This window comes from Pelodiscus sinensis, chromosome 9 (genome assembly GCF_049634645.1).
Source record: "Pelodiscus sinensis isolate JC-2024 chromosome 9, ASM4963464v1, whole genome shotgun sequence".
Taxonomy (NCBI): Eukaryota; Metazoa; Chordata; order Testudines; family Trionychidae; genus Pelodiscus; species Pelodiscus sinensis.
In genome coordinates this window covers 18,946,154-18,962,349 of record NC_134719.1, presented here as the reverse complement: position 1 = coordinate 18,962,349, position 16,196 = coordinate 18,946,154, and the positions used below count along the sequence as shown (strand labels likewise).

Here is a 16,196-nt window from a genome sequence, read left to right as displayed (position 1 = left end):
TATTCTGAAATAAGCTTATTCCTCGTCACAAGCAGGAGTTGTTATTTCGAAATAACAGGCTTGGCAGCGTGGACACTCTCCTGTTTATGAAATAAGGGGAATTATTTTGAAATAACTACCCAGTGTAGACATGTCCTCTGTGAGCAGCAGAATAGAAAGTAGAGGACAGGAGGAAGAATCCAGCTTAGACAAAAAAGAAAAAGGAAAGGGAAAGGAGCAAAAGAAGTTGAAGACTAGCGAAAACAGATTTATACATTCCACAGGTTCGTGTAAACTGGAAAACTACATTTCTCCCTTTTTTTTTCTGATGAATAGAGCCTTGATTCTAAACTTCATTTCTTGACATTGTTTAACAATTAATGACAAAGGGTTCTATGGAGTGCAGTGTTATCCAGAAGCTAAGGATATTGGGTCAGACGCCAAAGACTTCAGCCTTTTCAGGCTAGAATTTGGCATTCCAATTTTTTTGTGATTTTACAGGAGAGACACGTGACATTTTTAATGACTGGTTTAGTTTCCATTCCAGAGCTCTGAACATGGTGCAGAGCAACTACAACAGTTTCCCAGCTGCATCGGTTTTCCCTTTGAACATGTTCCTGATTTTTATTTTAAGTGTGAGCTTTTTAAATCTGAGTACAAAATCTCCTAAAAAAGACTTACAGTAAAATCCACGTCTGAACCCAACATACTTCTTTGCAAACTTGAAATTTAGGAATCAAGACCCTCTAATTTTAGTAGGGACATTCATTCCTAAAACTAAGTTAAAGCAGCCAAAATTTAAAAGCAATTACTTTCCTATTTTCAATTTAATATAGAAAATAAAAATGGCACAAAAAATAGTCAAATTTGTCACACATAATAATTTTACAGATTATTAATCCATTGGAGAAAATGCTGTATCTTTTTTTCATGAAAAGTAAATGTGAATAATAAAAAATAAGCTTTCATATGCTTGATTTTAGTTAATATTACCTTTGACATATTTTATATTTTGGTACTGCAATGATATTGATTGTTTATTTATCAAAAATAAACAATCTTCCCAGACAAAGTACTGGGTTCCTCTGATTTAAACAAATAGATCTTTCATAAAGAAACTTTTAAAATGTATTTACTATATTAAAGGGAAATAGAGAAAGTGTAAGACTTCCTTAAACTGATTTGCAGAGTAAAATGCTTTTAGTTAGACACAGACTGAATGCCATTAAGAATTATTTTATAACAAGAGTTTGATACTTACAATTCCATCCCTGTCTGGTGATCCTCTGCAACAAAGAGAGAAAATACATTAGTCAAAAAACAGTCTAATTCAGCCTTTGCTGTTTAACCATTGGAAATAATTTTCTCAGCTAATACACCTTCTAATTGCTGATAACCACAGGATGGCTTTGGTAACATTTTCATAGGCCTTAATATCTCTTTCATGGGATTTGGACACCATACATTTTTAGAGAGAAATATGGACTTCTATTTTCAGCATTTGTTCTTTACATCTATATTCTGACTTTCATGGTCATGACCCTTTATGCTTTATAAAAATTGGCTTATGAACATGAATATGCATAATTCAAAGATGCTTTATGCAACAGGTCACGTAACCTATCATTCAATACCCTCTGATCCCTTGAATGTGTATATTCTATTCTTGTGCATGTACCTTTCCTATACCTGAAATTAGAAATATTAAGTGGGAACCTTTTTTATTAGTTCAGATACTCTAGTAAAAGCCATTAGTGATACTTTAGAAACTTAATGGCTTGGTGATCAAGCCAATGACCTGTGAACGGCTTTGATTTTCTTATAAGCCCAAACTGCGGTCTGTCCTACAAAAACATGTGGCCAGGTCACCTGTAGGACTTCACTAGAAAAACATTTGATGATGAATCCCTCTTATAAATACAATTAGAACAAATGTGCCTTTTCAGATTAGCTTAGGATGATGAATACTATGCACATCAGTATCAGATAAGTAACTTAATTGATAAAAGAAGCAAGTAACTTTGGAGTTTTTTCCTGGTCTCCGAATTCAATCCAATTTTATTTTCCTACACGAATCCAAACAATTGTTCTCACCTCGTGTAGGCTTTTTGTCTGCTCTCTTGATCTGTGCTAGGTTCCAAAGATATCTGACCTGATGTCCTCAAAGGCACCCCACTGGATTCCTTGCTCTGAAACCTACTCTTTTGCTTTTTCAGCTTTAGCATAAAACTCTTGAATATGGATGCTTTGCAAATTCCTCTTTAGGACATCTATGCTATTTCAGGATTCTCCAGGAATTAATGTGTCCAGTGAATATTGATTTCAGACCTCTACATAAGCTCACTGTGCATAGGTACCTTTGTTGGATGGTATGACAGATATGGCAATTTTCCGCAGTATTATTGTAAAGCCTTACTGCGTAAAACTAGGGTAACTGTGAGTCAGGATAATATGTAACCTCTGTAGGGGGAGGGATGTAACCCATGAAAAAACTGGTAGTTGAAAAGGCTTCACTGAAAATATGCCAGACAAATTTAGACTTTTCGGACAATTAGTGTTAAGTGGATTTCCTAGGGAGTCCCTAGGGACAGGGCCCTCCTAAAGCATATGCAGCATACTAAAAATCTGGCACACCATTGCCTCACTGACAATGGACATACTATAGCCCATCCCAAGAAGATCAATGGATAAGAGAGTCAGTACTGTTGCTGCAGCTTCTTCCAATGGACAATTTCTGTAGGTTCTTCCAAATTACATTTCTTCCTACCTAACTAGGAATAGGAGCATTCATTGTCAATACAGCCAATAGATTCCTGTCTTTCTTCTGGCTTCAGCTTAAAATATTACAACCAGTTCAGTTTCCTTTTTTATCTATACCTCTACTTGATTGAGGTTGTCCCTTTTTATGGCATCAGTCCCTTTTGGAAACTTCTGAGTTGATTGACACTTCTCCTTTTCTCATTATTTGAGCATATGCCACAGTTAAGCCACCAGTTCTTTCTCCCCCAGTGGGTGGCTATCTGTGCACCTGTAGACTGAGCAAATTATCCCTTCACCATCTACTGTTAAATTTAAGAAATGTTAATAAGTTTCTTTTACAATAAATCTAGCTATAAATATACATGTCTAATTATAATTAAGGGTTCAAAGGATGAGAAAACTAGCATGATAAAGCAAATTGGATTACTAAAGCATTGTTAAACTTTATATTTGTAGCAAGACACAAATTTGCAGTTTTTAAATTATGACTAGACAATACTAAAGTTGCCTATTTTGAATGGCAATCTTCACCCAAGTGTCCACTGGTTCTGCTTGAGTTGTCCCCACCTAAAGCCTATGGATGATTCTGAAAGTTTTCAAAGAAGTTACAGAAATCATTAGTCTTCAGAGCCTCCTAGCCTGAGTCTCTGCTGCTGGCTAGTTAATGTTTCTACAGAATACATGATCTCAATACTGGCTCACTCTAGTTTTTTTGTTTTTACTCAGGAACTCAGATGCTATGGTGATAGGCATCAATATAAGACTCTAGATAGATTTGTTTAGGATGCCCTAGATAGATTTATTTAGAACTGGTTCCAACATGCCAGTTTTTAATAGTGAGCACATGAGTAAATATGGGAGGTCTGTAACTGACTGTATAAATGTAGAGAACTCTTCTCCTTGCCCTAGAATTTCTATCAAAGGGTTATGATTTTTTGTAACAGCTGCCCATGCACAAGCAGAAGTAAATAATGTTGCCTAGTATCTAGAACTGCATGAGAATGACTAATAACTGTGTCTTCCACTCTGATGTTATGCGGTCTCTGCACTCCCATTACATTTACAACAAGCATTTTTTTTTTAAAGTCAGTAACTGTACAACAATGCCAACATTACTACGGCTCCATGCATGGGAGACAGCTGACCCACTGAAAGGAAAGGAAGGGCAACATGTGAGAACACTTGTAGGGTAACACTGCATAATGAAATAGAGGCTAGACTGGTAGACAAAATGAAAGGAAGGGAAGGAGTAAGGAGCAGTGAATGACAAAATATGTAGTCCCACATCTTCTAGAGCAGGGCTACTCAATATGGGTATGTCTACACTGCCACCCTAGTTCGAACTAGGGTGGCTAATGTAGGCATTCGAAGTTGCAAATGAAGCCCGGGATTTAAATATCCCAGGCTTCATTTGCATTTTGCCGGGCACAGCCATTTTTAGATCCCCCTTAGTGCGGACTCCATGCCCGCGGCTACACGCGGCATGGAGTAGGTAGTTCAAACTAGGCTCTCTAATTCGAACTACCGGTACACCTCGTTCCACGGGATATTTAAATCCCGGGCTTCATTTGCAACTTTGAATGCCTACATTAGCCACCCTCGTTCGAACTAGGGTGGCAGTGTAGACATACCCTATGTGTCCCATAGGTTGCATGCAGCCCCATGGCCTGTTTGTTTGTGACCCACGGTGTATTTTGGGTTTATGCAGGGCTCAACACATGGCCTGTTGGTGGGAGCCAAAACAAAAATTAGTCAATATAATGGTCTTCTGTTGATATGCGTTTTAGTAGTTAAATTCCTGGACTGTCATTGCTCATTAAAAGTGCTACATATGGGTGGAAATCAGGTAAATATTGCATTTTATTAATATCAGCAGAACTGTCTTGAATGGGGCCTGTGTGTTGTGTAGTCTTGCCTTAATCTTTGTATTCATGCCATTCAGTATGAAAGAAACTGTTTGCATATATATTTGTATGTATATGCAACCACACTTAAGTTGCGGCCCTCGGCATGTGCTGTGAGTATCATTGTGGCCTCTGGGGCTTCGAAAGTTGGGTGGCCTTGTTCTAGAAGTTGCAGGTCTAGGAAGCAGATATTTGTGGATCTGCAGCTGCTTCTTTTGCACAAGTAGTAAAGCTACCAAGTTTTACAATGGACACATTAACTAAATTACTGCATATGGTTGCATTGTTCCAATCCCACTAAATTCTATGTTATGGCACCCTTACATCCTCCCCTGCCACAAAAAGAAAAAAAAAATCAATCCACCCACCCCATCTACACAGGAAGAGGAGCCACAGCCGTAGCTCGCTAATTAAAGTGTTTTCGTTAATATAGTCTCCATCAGCTCATTATCAAAAATATCCTCTTCAGGATTTATCATCTTAAGTCTTTCACCAGCATTCCTACAGCCTCTGTAAAAAACATGTTGTTTGAAATTAATTCCTTGAATTGTGCTATCCATCTGGTTAGATACAAATGTAACAACTAGATGTTGTTTCATTGATTTTCTTTAAGTAAAATATATTTACCATTTTTGTTTCAGCCACTTTATGATAAATTATAAATGAAACTGCACATGACCTATATGGATGTCTTTAGCTGTCCTGCAGTCTGTCTGGCTGACAAATAGGAATCTAAGTATGCATCTCATGTTCTCTTACTAAATCACTCCAGGTTTTTTTAGGTTCTCTGTGTTTTTAAACCATCCCTCTTCATTTTTCATATTTTCTTCTTATTTCTGACTCCAATACACTTTTTATTCATTACTGTGGTGGGGCCACTGCCCCCACACTGGCTGGAAGGGGTTGAAGTAGGTAGGAGGGAACCTGGGCACAGCCCATGCAAATGAGAGAGAGGCTTTTTAGTAGCCAAAAAAAGGTGTGGTTTGCTGGTATAGCCCAGTATATAGGGAGCTGTTCAGCAGAGTCAGTTAAGCCCTGTCAGGGGAGGTTCCTGGAGAAGCACCTTCTGGACAGCAGTTCTGGGCAGGCTCAGGTGGGCTTGTAAGGGATGCTCCAGCCTGATATCTGCCAGGCTGCAGGCCTTGCTTCAAAGGCCAGGAGGGTGCAAAGGGTCACAGGGGAAGTGGCCCAGGAAACTAGAGGCAGTAAAGGGGAGGGAGTACAGGAGGGCAGGACAAGGTTGCTGCTAGAGGGACCCTGGGTCAGGAGCCATAGTAATGGGCTGGAAGGATTATGGTTTACCCCTCAAGTGTGGGGCTAGACTAAGGCTGCAGTTAGCCACGGTGGCAGGTGCTAAATGAAGGAATGCTGGAAGAGGGACAAAAGACCACTGGAGTTGGCACTGCTGGAGGGCAGTGTCCCAAAGAGGACACTGTGGTCGGGGAGCTATGTGGGTCCAGAGCAAGAATGTGCAGCACAGACGGGTGAGACACCAGCATGCAGGACATGCCCTGTTCTGGGAAAACTAGTCCATCATCAAGAACCAGCAGGAGGCGCTGCAGTGGTGAGCCTGCTCCATGACCACTACCTTTTCCTTTATTTATGGTCTACCTATCTTAGCCATTTTCTCATCACAATTTCTACTCTTCCAACCCAACTCTGCCACCTCGTGTCTCCTCGCTTTTCCCCCATTGCTTCAGTTTTACTGGTCTTCTTCCCTTCCCCTTCTCAGTATCATCATTTACCTCCCCAGCTCTTTGCCTTCATCCCGTCTCTTCTCAACTTGCTCCCCTCTGCCTGATCGCTGATATTTGAGGCCACACAGGGCCTCACATGCTGTTCAATAGTCAATTTGAATGAGTTCATGTGGTTTGAGGTAGTTTGCGTCTGTGATACTTGTTGCTAAGCAACCCATTCACAAGCAAGGACGGCAATATAACAGTTGTTACCACTTTGCTGATTCAATAGCTCAAAAAATTTTTTTTTTAATACAGGCCTTTGAGCTTTGCTTGCAACACCCAGAGGTTATCCGCTTGGACAGGCACTTTCAGGTGTCTGCTGAGACGTAGGGGAACTTCACCTCCTCTTTTTGAAGGCAGCAGAGGCCACTGCTTCTGGCAGGGGTTCTCAAACTTCAGTGCGACTCCCTTTTGACAATAATTATTACTATTCAACCCCAGGAGAGGGAACTTAAGCCTGAGCCCACCTGAGTCCCACCTCCTTAATGGAAATCAAAGCAAAACCCAAGGGCTTCAGTCCCGGGCAGGGGCATGTAACCTGAGCCCCAGCTCCAGGTGGTGGGGCTTGGGCGCTGGCCCCATGTTCCAGCAAGCCTAAGCCAGCAGTGGTGACCTCATTTTAATAAACTTTGAGGTCCTGACCACAGTGAGACCTGATGGCCTATGACATCAAAATGTAATTGGAAACAACATATTCATTATTCTCCACTTTGCCTATGATAGGAAAATCCTACAGCTAGCCCCATTCTGTGTCATGTCAATGATACAGCAACATCCAGCAGACATGGAGAACTCACAAAAACACAGTGGTGCAGAGCCCCCAAGTACCTCTAGAAATTCTATTGCAAACAAGGGGCTAGATTCTGTAAGCTGCCTTCTATCTAGAAAGGCTGCTCAGGCTACACGAGGATGCTAATTAGCCACAACCTCCCTTTCATCCCAGGGAAGGGAAACTGGTCAGTACCATGGCTAGGGAAGCTAGGGATGCTTTGAATCAGTGCATCTGTTGGGCAGATTTCTGTAACAGGATTCCCATGGTGCCTGCCTCATCTGCAGATTAAGATGTTCCTCACTAGGTGGAAGTCAGAAGGAGGTTGGTGAGTCAAAAGCACAATCTGTCCAGGAATCACTGGGTATGGTCACAGAGCGCCACTGATAATTAGTACTACAATCCATGCAGTCACTTAATGTTGCTGCCTGTCCAAGTTTTCTCAGTATCATTCCTTTTTTTGAAGTGACTGCCCTGGAAGTCTGAAAGGATGTTGAGTACACAGCCAGTTGCCCAATTTTATGGGCTCAGAAATATCCAAGATGTCCTTTTTTTAAACAAAACAAAAACAAACACAAACACTTTATTGGGAAAAAGATATGAATTAATCCATTGCCAAAAGCTAAGCACACCTGAGAACCCTTATTTCCCTACTCCACCAACCCTTTGTTCCATAAGATTAGCACTCCTCCGGTGGCTGCTATACAATCAAATGTATAGCAAGTGACATTCTGTGTATCCTTCTGCTGTTGCTTTTTTATTTATGTTGCTAGTTGAACATGGTATGTTTTCAAATAAAACTCTTCGAAAATACACTTATTAGAATGCTATAAGAAGCGCAGAGCATGTTGCAGCAGTAGCACATCATATAGTTGGAAAGGAGTACACTAAAATAAATGCCAATTCCTCTAAGTGACTGCAGAAACAGTGTTTTTCATGAAATGAAAACAATACTTAAAACAAAACCAGCTTAACAGCAAGAGCCCTTAAGAATTGGTAATCCTATTATGCATGAGCATCACCACCTTCCCCCAGCAATGAAACATCACCTTGATTCTCTTCCTGAGCCTTAACTACCTCTGGAAGTGTATAAACACAAAGCCATTTGAGTGCTTTATTATTCCAAGGACTGGCCTGTTAAGACAGCATATTGAAATGGATGGTGAATCTAAAGACGATTCTGAGCAGAACACATACAAGCTGGCAGAGTTACCCTCAGCAGTAACAATCCTTTAATTTGCACACCACACCACCACCACAATTTTGAAAAATGCATTAAAATAAATCGTTCCTTCAACATTAGACAGGGAGCATGCATCTCATTCATTTGGATTCTAGAATAATATGAACATGGTACATAGGACTGGAATGGATCTCCTGGTTTATTGAGTCCAGTATTTTGTTATTGCACACAATCCTGTCTTACCCCTGTTGATAAATTTGTCAAGGTCCCCCTTCAAGCTAATTAGGTTCCTTTATCCAACTATTGTTTGCGAAAGTCTATTCTGGAACCTCCAACCTTTTAATTTCCAGCCTAAGTTTATTCATGGCCAGTTTATAGCTATTGGTTCTTATGCCAACATTGTCCCCTAGCTAAGGGAAATATTTTAACATGTATTGTTGAATATTGCACTGCCAGTTTTGAACAGTAATGTATGCTGCATACATCAAGTGAACGCAGCACTTCTACAATGTACTGGTACTGTTTGGCTCATAATACATTTAAAAGGCTGGTGCAAGGCAGGAGGGGCCCTGCGTGAGCCAGGAATCAGCTGTCCCCCCTGGCACTGGGTCCCCCCTGCTGTGCTTTAGCCTTTTAAATGTATTAAGAGCCAACAGGTTTCAAACCCGGGCCCGGAGCTAACCCCACTGGCACTCCCTGCTTATCAACTAATCAACTAGTCAATTGAAAAATCCATTGACTAGTCGACCAGTTGATTAAACTAGATTTAACATTCCTAATATAAACATTTCAGCCATTCACAAATGCATTAAAGTTGTATTGCACAGACTTACGTGGAATCAGTGTCCTTTTCCTTCTTCCGTATTCCAAAGGCCTTCCTTGTACGCTTTTTCAATCCTGTGAACAAAATGAAGATGACTCAGAAGGAAATATTAATATCATCCTAAAATAAACACTAATAAAGATCACATGTGCCACGAACAGCTGTAATTAAAATCAAATGTGGCTTTATAGCTAATACATACGTTCATACCTTTTACCAATTAAACTAAAAGTATCTTTTACTTTATCAACATCATATGTCTCACTAATTATGGCCAATAATTTTAATCATCCATATTCATTGTGGTATGACGACAGATATTCAAAAATGCAGTACACCAAGACAGATTATTAGACCATTGAAATATATTTTGAGTAAAATGTTAAAATGAGCTTGTGTGAACAATTCAAAAGAACACAGAATACTTCTACCAACATCATGCTTTTTATATATCCAGAGTAACATTTTATGTCAGTATATTTATGTGGAAGAGGATATGTGGGTAGGTCTTCTTTAAAAAAAAGCCACATGGAAACAAAAACATCTATATACAGTTACCATTGCTCAGACCTATACAAAATAATCAGACTTGCCAACAGATCAATACACACACACACACACACACACACACACACACACACACACACACACACACACACAATCCTGTACAGTCAATGCTTAATTTGTAATGATAGAACTGTTGGGATTCATGTCATTCTTTTACATTCATAACAGATGCAAGATGACCAGAGATGCAGCCTGGGGCTCTGAATGACCCATCTTAAAGATGCCAGAGCTCAGCACTGGTGCAAATTAAATATTGAGTACAGTACATATTTCTATTATAAATATTATAGAATGCAAATTAGCCAAATAACCAAAACAAAAAAGTTTGTGTATCCAACCTGCCACATTGTATAAAGGATACTTTAACTAAGGAATGATTTCTACTCTCTTGTACCAGACTTCTGTTGCTATAATGATACCCTTCATTTCACCCCTGGACAAAGTGTACGAGTCACCATGCCCCTTGAATATTCCTTGCTCGTTTCTCTACAAAGCAGTGCCTGTGCAATATTGTGCTAGAAAAGGGGTTGGAAAAAGAGTGCTAGAACATCAACTGCTACCAGAGGATTGAGAAGCTAAGCAGAGAAAGCTCAGATAATGCTTACACACCTCGCAAGTGCTTGTTTGCAGTACTGAAATGCTAGCCAAAATTGTTGCAGAGAAATCTGCATCTCAAGTGGTCCTTCTGTCTAACTGTAAGTAAAACACCCTTCTCAATGTGTTCAAACAACTCAGCATGAAACAATAGCATGCCAGGCTCCCTTCTGCAATCTAGATTACTGCACACAATCTTGTGTCTGTCATTTAAAACAAGAACCATTCAATATTTCTGCTCTGATTATATAACCTTTACCTTAAGGCAAACAGAATGGAAACTTTCCAACAGATAAACAGCCCATTCCAAGTACCAAAATAACAGCAGCTCTGAAGCATGGTCATGGAGGCACTTAGCCAAATCCTGAACTCATTAGTGTGTCCTTACTTAGTGCTAATTCTCACTGACTTCAATGAGTTCTGAGTCAGGACTGAGCAGAAGCAGATTTGGCCCATAGATAAGGAAGGCATAGAGGCTATTTAGATCACCCAGTCCAAATTTTGCTCTCTACATTATTCATGTCATATCTCAAAATTACTTTTCAGGTCTAACAAAAATCTCTCATATTTCCTATGAGACAAAACACAAGGTCCTCATTCTGTCCTTACACAAATACTCAAAACTTCAAACAAGAGTTCTGAAGGACGGCAAGATTTTGTCCACTGATGTCACCAGGTTCAGATGGTATTTTTCAGAACGTTGCAGAATTTGAAATGTTCTAATCACTAATTAAACAGGCCAGTGCCATTAAAACAAGGGTGTTGATAGAAACTTTGCTGCAAAGTACAGACCCAATCCTGCACATGTCAGGGAGGACTAGCCCACATCAAGGAATGGCAGAGAGAACACTATTTCGGGCATTAATTTTTTTGCAACAGCAAAGGAAATATGGCAACAGCTATAAAATAATAATCATTTGCTATTCATGATTTAAGAATCTTCATTCAAATTCCATGAGTTAGCTATAATTCTTCAGCCCATTATCTTACAAATGAAGCCATCTGGCTCTCAGTCACACTCTTCAAAATAAATTTGCTAAAATATAAGATTTATACTTTGACTGTGCACATTGAGGCCTTTAGTCCTTTGACCCTTTAGGCCTGTTGTGAAGTCAGTAAGAAATGTGGCATATAACCTCCCTAGATTTAATATATTTGACTTGTATATGAAACTGGTATTTAAGAATACTCACTCATTCTGTGATGATAATAATGGCAAGGGTAGACTTCGAATTGTTCAGCAATCAGGAACAGGTCATGCATTCTAGGATTCTCCTTTAGCTCATGTGCTTGGTGGCCTGTATATCCAAAGTTCTGACTAGCCATAATATGCAGCAATTACAACTATGAAATTGATAGTGGCATAAGGTGCTCTGTGGGTGCTCTGGGACTGGAGCACCCATGGGGAAAATAGTGGGTGCTCAGCATCACCCACCACAACTGTTTAGCAGCACCCCATATCAGCTGTTTGGTGGCTGGAGAATGGGGATAGAAGGGAAGGGTGAAGAGCAGCAAACAGGAGAGCCTTGGGAGGGAGCAGAGCAAGGATAGGACCACTTGTGGGGAAATAACACACTCAGCACCTATGGTTGGTGGCCAAGGATTTGTTAAACTAGTGGCTCTCATACTGGGACTCACTGACATCTGGTGATCCATGGAGCATTTGCTTGTGGTTCACTATGAGTTGCTACGTCATTTAGTGCCAACTTCCCTTGTTTACATGTTTGTCACCATATCACCAGCATGCCTGAAGCTCCATTCATGTTCAAGAGTCCAGAAGAACTGGAGCCAGGAGTCACAAGGAGGAGCAAAACCCACCAACAAAGGGAGCAGCACGAGATTTAAAAACAAAAAAACAAAAAACTAGGCAGCATGAAAAGGGAACCAGACTGCAAATACTAGGGAACTAGTGATTAAAGGCTAGGGAAGCATGCGCACTTAAAGGGAGAAAGAGAATGGAAGGGAGGAGATGAAAAGATCAAAAGCAATAATAGCCAAATTATTGTTTTCAAAGTTACAAAACACATTGAATCAAAGAGTTAGGATATCTAGATACCAATCTACTTTACTTTTCTGTAAAGGTAACTATAGCTGCTGCAGACTGTGGTACATTAGCAAACAGGCCATTGATGAGCTGGGAGGTGGTCAGGAAAACCTGTTTAGATGTGGACTACCTAAAACTCCTGTTCTGTTCTTTTGTTGGGACAGTTTTTCAAAAGTACTAACACTGAGCTCATGGCAACCCTTCGGGATAGATGTTCAGAAGTTCTCAGCATCCAGTGTACTGTGCTATTTTGAGAATCTAAGCAGCACACTGTTAATATGTGAATTAACATAGTGCCTTTGAATGCTTAATTTAACGTGTGTGACGTGTATGACTGAACACACATCAGAAGTTTCCAGAAGCATGGGAAGACTGAAAAGAATATTTATAAAGCTAAGAAGTTTTATATTCTATTTAATGAAAAAATCTGACCCATCAGTATGGTGTAATGATGGCGGGAATTAGAATACAAAATCTAAGGTTTGATGGGGACCCCAGGAATGGATAGAGCAAGCTTTTGGGACCTGCAAAACCTGTAGGTGTGGGCAGACAGCCCTTAGATTTGCAGAGGGTCACCCTAAAGGTAGGTAACATTACCAAGTATGTGGGATGTCTGAGCACACTGCTGAGTTGGTTTATTAGGTCAGGATCATAAAACATGGTGACATCTCTAGAGAAGCAAGGGCAGAAAGAAAAAGAAAAAGGAAAAGGGAAAAGAAAAAAGAGGGTCAACCCCCCCACCCCCACTCCCAGAAATAACTTCATTGGAGGCTTGAAGACAGACATAATCCTGAAGAAAGAATTTCAAGCATGATTCACAAGATAAAAGTTATCGTGGAAGTTTGAATGCAGAAATAAAGCTTCCCAGCATCTGCTTTCATATACCAGTCAGGAATTACAAATCTAATCCATGCAAATACAGACCTCTTCAGCCTTTCAGGGGTAAACTTCATGGAAGGAAGCATTGTTCCTGAATATTTTTCTCCAAGATCATCAGATGTTTCTTCCACATCATTATTGTATTTATTTGACTCACTTTTAGTTCCAATTTCAAGATATTAATGATAGACAGTGATGTCCCAGACCTAGCCTTTTATAAAACAGCAGCATTTCACCAGGGTCAGCCTTTGGAAGGCTGACACCACTATATTTACCTTCGTCTCCACGGGTATTAGCTATTGCAGCTCCTGTTGGCCGCAAATCACTGTCCTCTGCCAATGTGAACAGCAGGAAGCAATGCAGACTAGGACACCGCTTCCCGCAGTTTTCACTTGCCAGGAAATCCCTGGCCAATGGGAGCTGCGATCACTGATACCTGCAGAGGCACAGGCAAATATAGAAGTGGGGGCCTGCTAGGGACTAACCCTGGAAGACCATATCCAACCCAAGGGTCTATCTTTGCCCGTCCATGGCCTAGAGAAATTAGTAGCGCTAAGTCAACTTTTGCACTGATATTTCCCTTTTATGGGACACTAAAATTTACCCCTATTTAGTATTTAAAGATGTAGTCCATGCCCTTTGTCTGGTAGCATTATGCAAAGTGGGATCAGACAGCACTGAGGCAGCAAGGGCAGAAGACTAACTGTAAGAAGTCTGCAATACCCTGTCATAGATCAAAGGCAATAACTAACATGAATTATCCCCATTCTCCTAACAACAAAAATAGCGTGCCTGGTGAGAGCACAAGCAACATTCTTGTAAAATGGGAGCAGTGCCCATCCCCACTTTGGAGTATTTTCCTGTGAATTTCTTACTCTTTTTAAGGCTGGCTACTACTCACAATTGCTCTAATGATCATATGGCACAAGTGCACTGGGATTAGACTTTGTGGTATTTCAGGCTGAAAATAAATGTCATGGTTTATTTAGACTTTTTGTCACTCATGCCTTGGGTAGTACTGATGCTTGCTAATACCATGCCATGCCAGACTCTGTCACTAGTCACTAGTAACAGTCTATTTCCAGTGAGACTCACTATGCAGGGTGAAAAAAAAGGCATTTAGCACTGCAGGGCTGTCTTTTCACCTGGGTATCTAATATTGAAATGCTTCCCTGCCTTCCACAAAGGAAGTCCTGACACTGTAAATGTATTTTAATGAACTCTTCTAGCTCCAAACACTTTAAAAAAATATATTAATGAAATGCCATCCCAGTGCAGTGACAGACATGATAGTTCCTAAGACCACTTTAAATTTCCAGACAGCAGCTTTTAAAGTAATGGCTAGTTATTATTGATGCCAATTAACTAAATCTCTCATTTGGGAGAGGCATTTACTATAAGCATATCCTGCACACACACACCTGCATTAGGTCACACTTCAAAGTAGCTGTTCTACAGCTGTTCTAGAAGGTGATCCTTCTCCTTGGCCGGATGAGTCTAACTTATATTAAATCTGGTCTCAGCTCAAGTCACCATCTGTACATCATAAAGGCATTGGATCTTAAAGATCGATTGTTGGTCAAACCTGTAGTGTAGTCAATGATCATGAATATGATAGCTTAATCTACGCCACAAATTAGAAACTTTATTCAGTGACTGCTGACTGTGTTTAGATAGTGAGCTAGAGAATTATAAGATTTTACCTTTATCTAGTAGTAGCATCAAAAAGAATCATCTTAACAGACCCCTCTTTCTTTCTACAAGGAACACTATCAAACCATGCTCCAATACACCCACAGTGGCTTTGCATGAAAATTATCCATATTTCTTAGTGTGTAAAACAGCTCAATACAGAGGTTAATTGTTTTGAAAAATGATCCCTATACCAAAAGCCTTTTTTTATAGTTTGTAGCTGTTATCACATACATACTTGACTCTTATTGAAAGCAAACAACAATATTTTTGTTTCCCATTAAATGTTCATTTCAGTCAAAACTCTTAGCATATAATACATTTTTTAAGAAGACAGATCACTTTATTACAAGAAGATTCAAGAATTAAAACACTAACATTTCACTACATAAATTCAAAACAGTTATTTATTGTACATGCCATGTATTAACAGCATGGAAACATTCATTGAGGATAGTTGTTTTTAATTAGGAAAGGCTGAAATGCTTGGTATTCCACTAATTAAATACTAGTTATATTTTACTTAGATATTATATGGAAGTTGTATGTTATTATTCACAGAATAAAAATTTCAGACAATTACATAACTAGTGGTTTTCTGTATTATAGTACATAGTGCACAAATGTTAATCAGTATGACGAAGAGCAGAGGTTCACAAACTGTCGTCAAAAGGAGAGGTGACTGGACACATGGGAGTTAGCTCTTCCTCCTTACTTCCAGCTACTAAAAGATTTTAAAATATATTCTCTGCTCCTCCCTAGCCTCACTTTTCTAAGTAATTGCTATAGGAGTTGATTCAGAGATTGCCTCAGAGAAAATTAGGTTGACATGAAAAATGTTTGGAAACTACAGTAGCAGAATGCTATTCAACAGTAATTCATTCCCATAAGCATACAGGAATATAAAAACACTTAAGCTTTTGCCCAGCAAATAGGAAAAGATATGATAATGATCACCTTTGGGAACTGAGTAACTTAAGGTAAATCCAACAGCATATAATGAATGTGGACATACTCTATTACACCCTTCTTTGCTGGATATTAAATTAGTTTTAAAACATTTTTAGCAAAATTAAATCAGATAATTAGTACAGGTGTAGAATCAGGTACACAAAAGAATAAAGGATTTCAAAATTAATTAACAAAAATGTTAATCATATATTAATCTTAATTACATTATTACCAGCATAAGCAATCACATAATCCTATTGCTATAAACCAGGGGTGAACAAATATTGGCCCATGGGTCAGACCCAGTCCACC

The 16,196-nt window shown here is 39.5% G+C and overlaps 1 protein-coding gene across 1 annotated transcript in view; it reads right to left on the bottom strand.

Moving 5' to 3' along the window:
• The window catches only part of SGIP1 (SH3GL interacting endocytic adaptor 1), a 181,935-nt gene that overhangs the window by 100,742 nt on the left and 64,997 nt on the right, over nt 1–16,196 (bottom strand). The window contains exons 4-5 of the mRNA XM_075936181.1: nt 9,168–9,231; nt 1,241–1,265 (exon numbers count right to left, since the gene is read on the bottom strand). Coding sequence (XP_075792296.1) covers nt 1,241–1,265; nt 9,168–9,231 — 89 coding nt within the window. The remainder of the gene's footprint in view (nt 1–1,240; nt 1,266–9,167; nt 9,232–16,196) is intronic.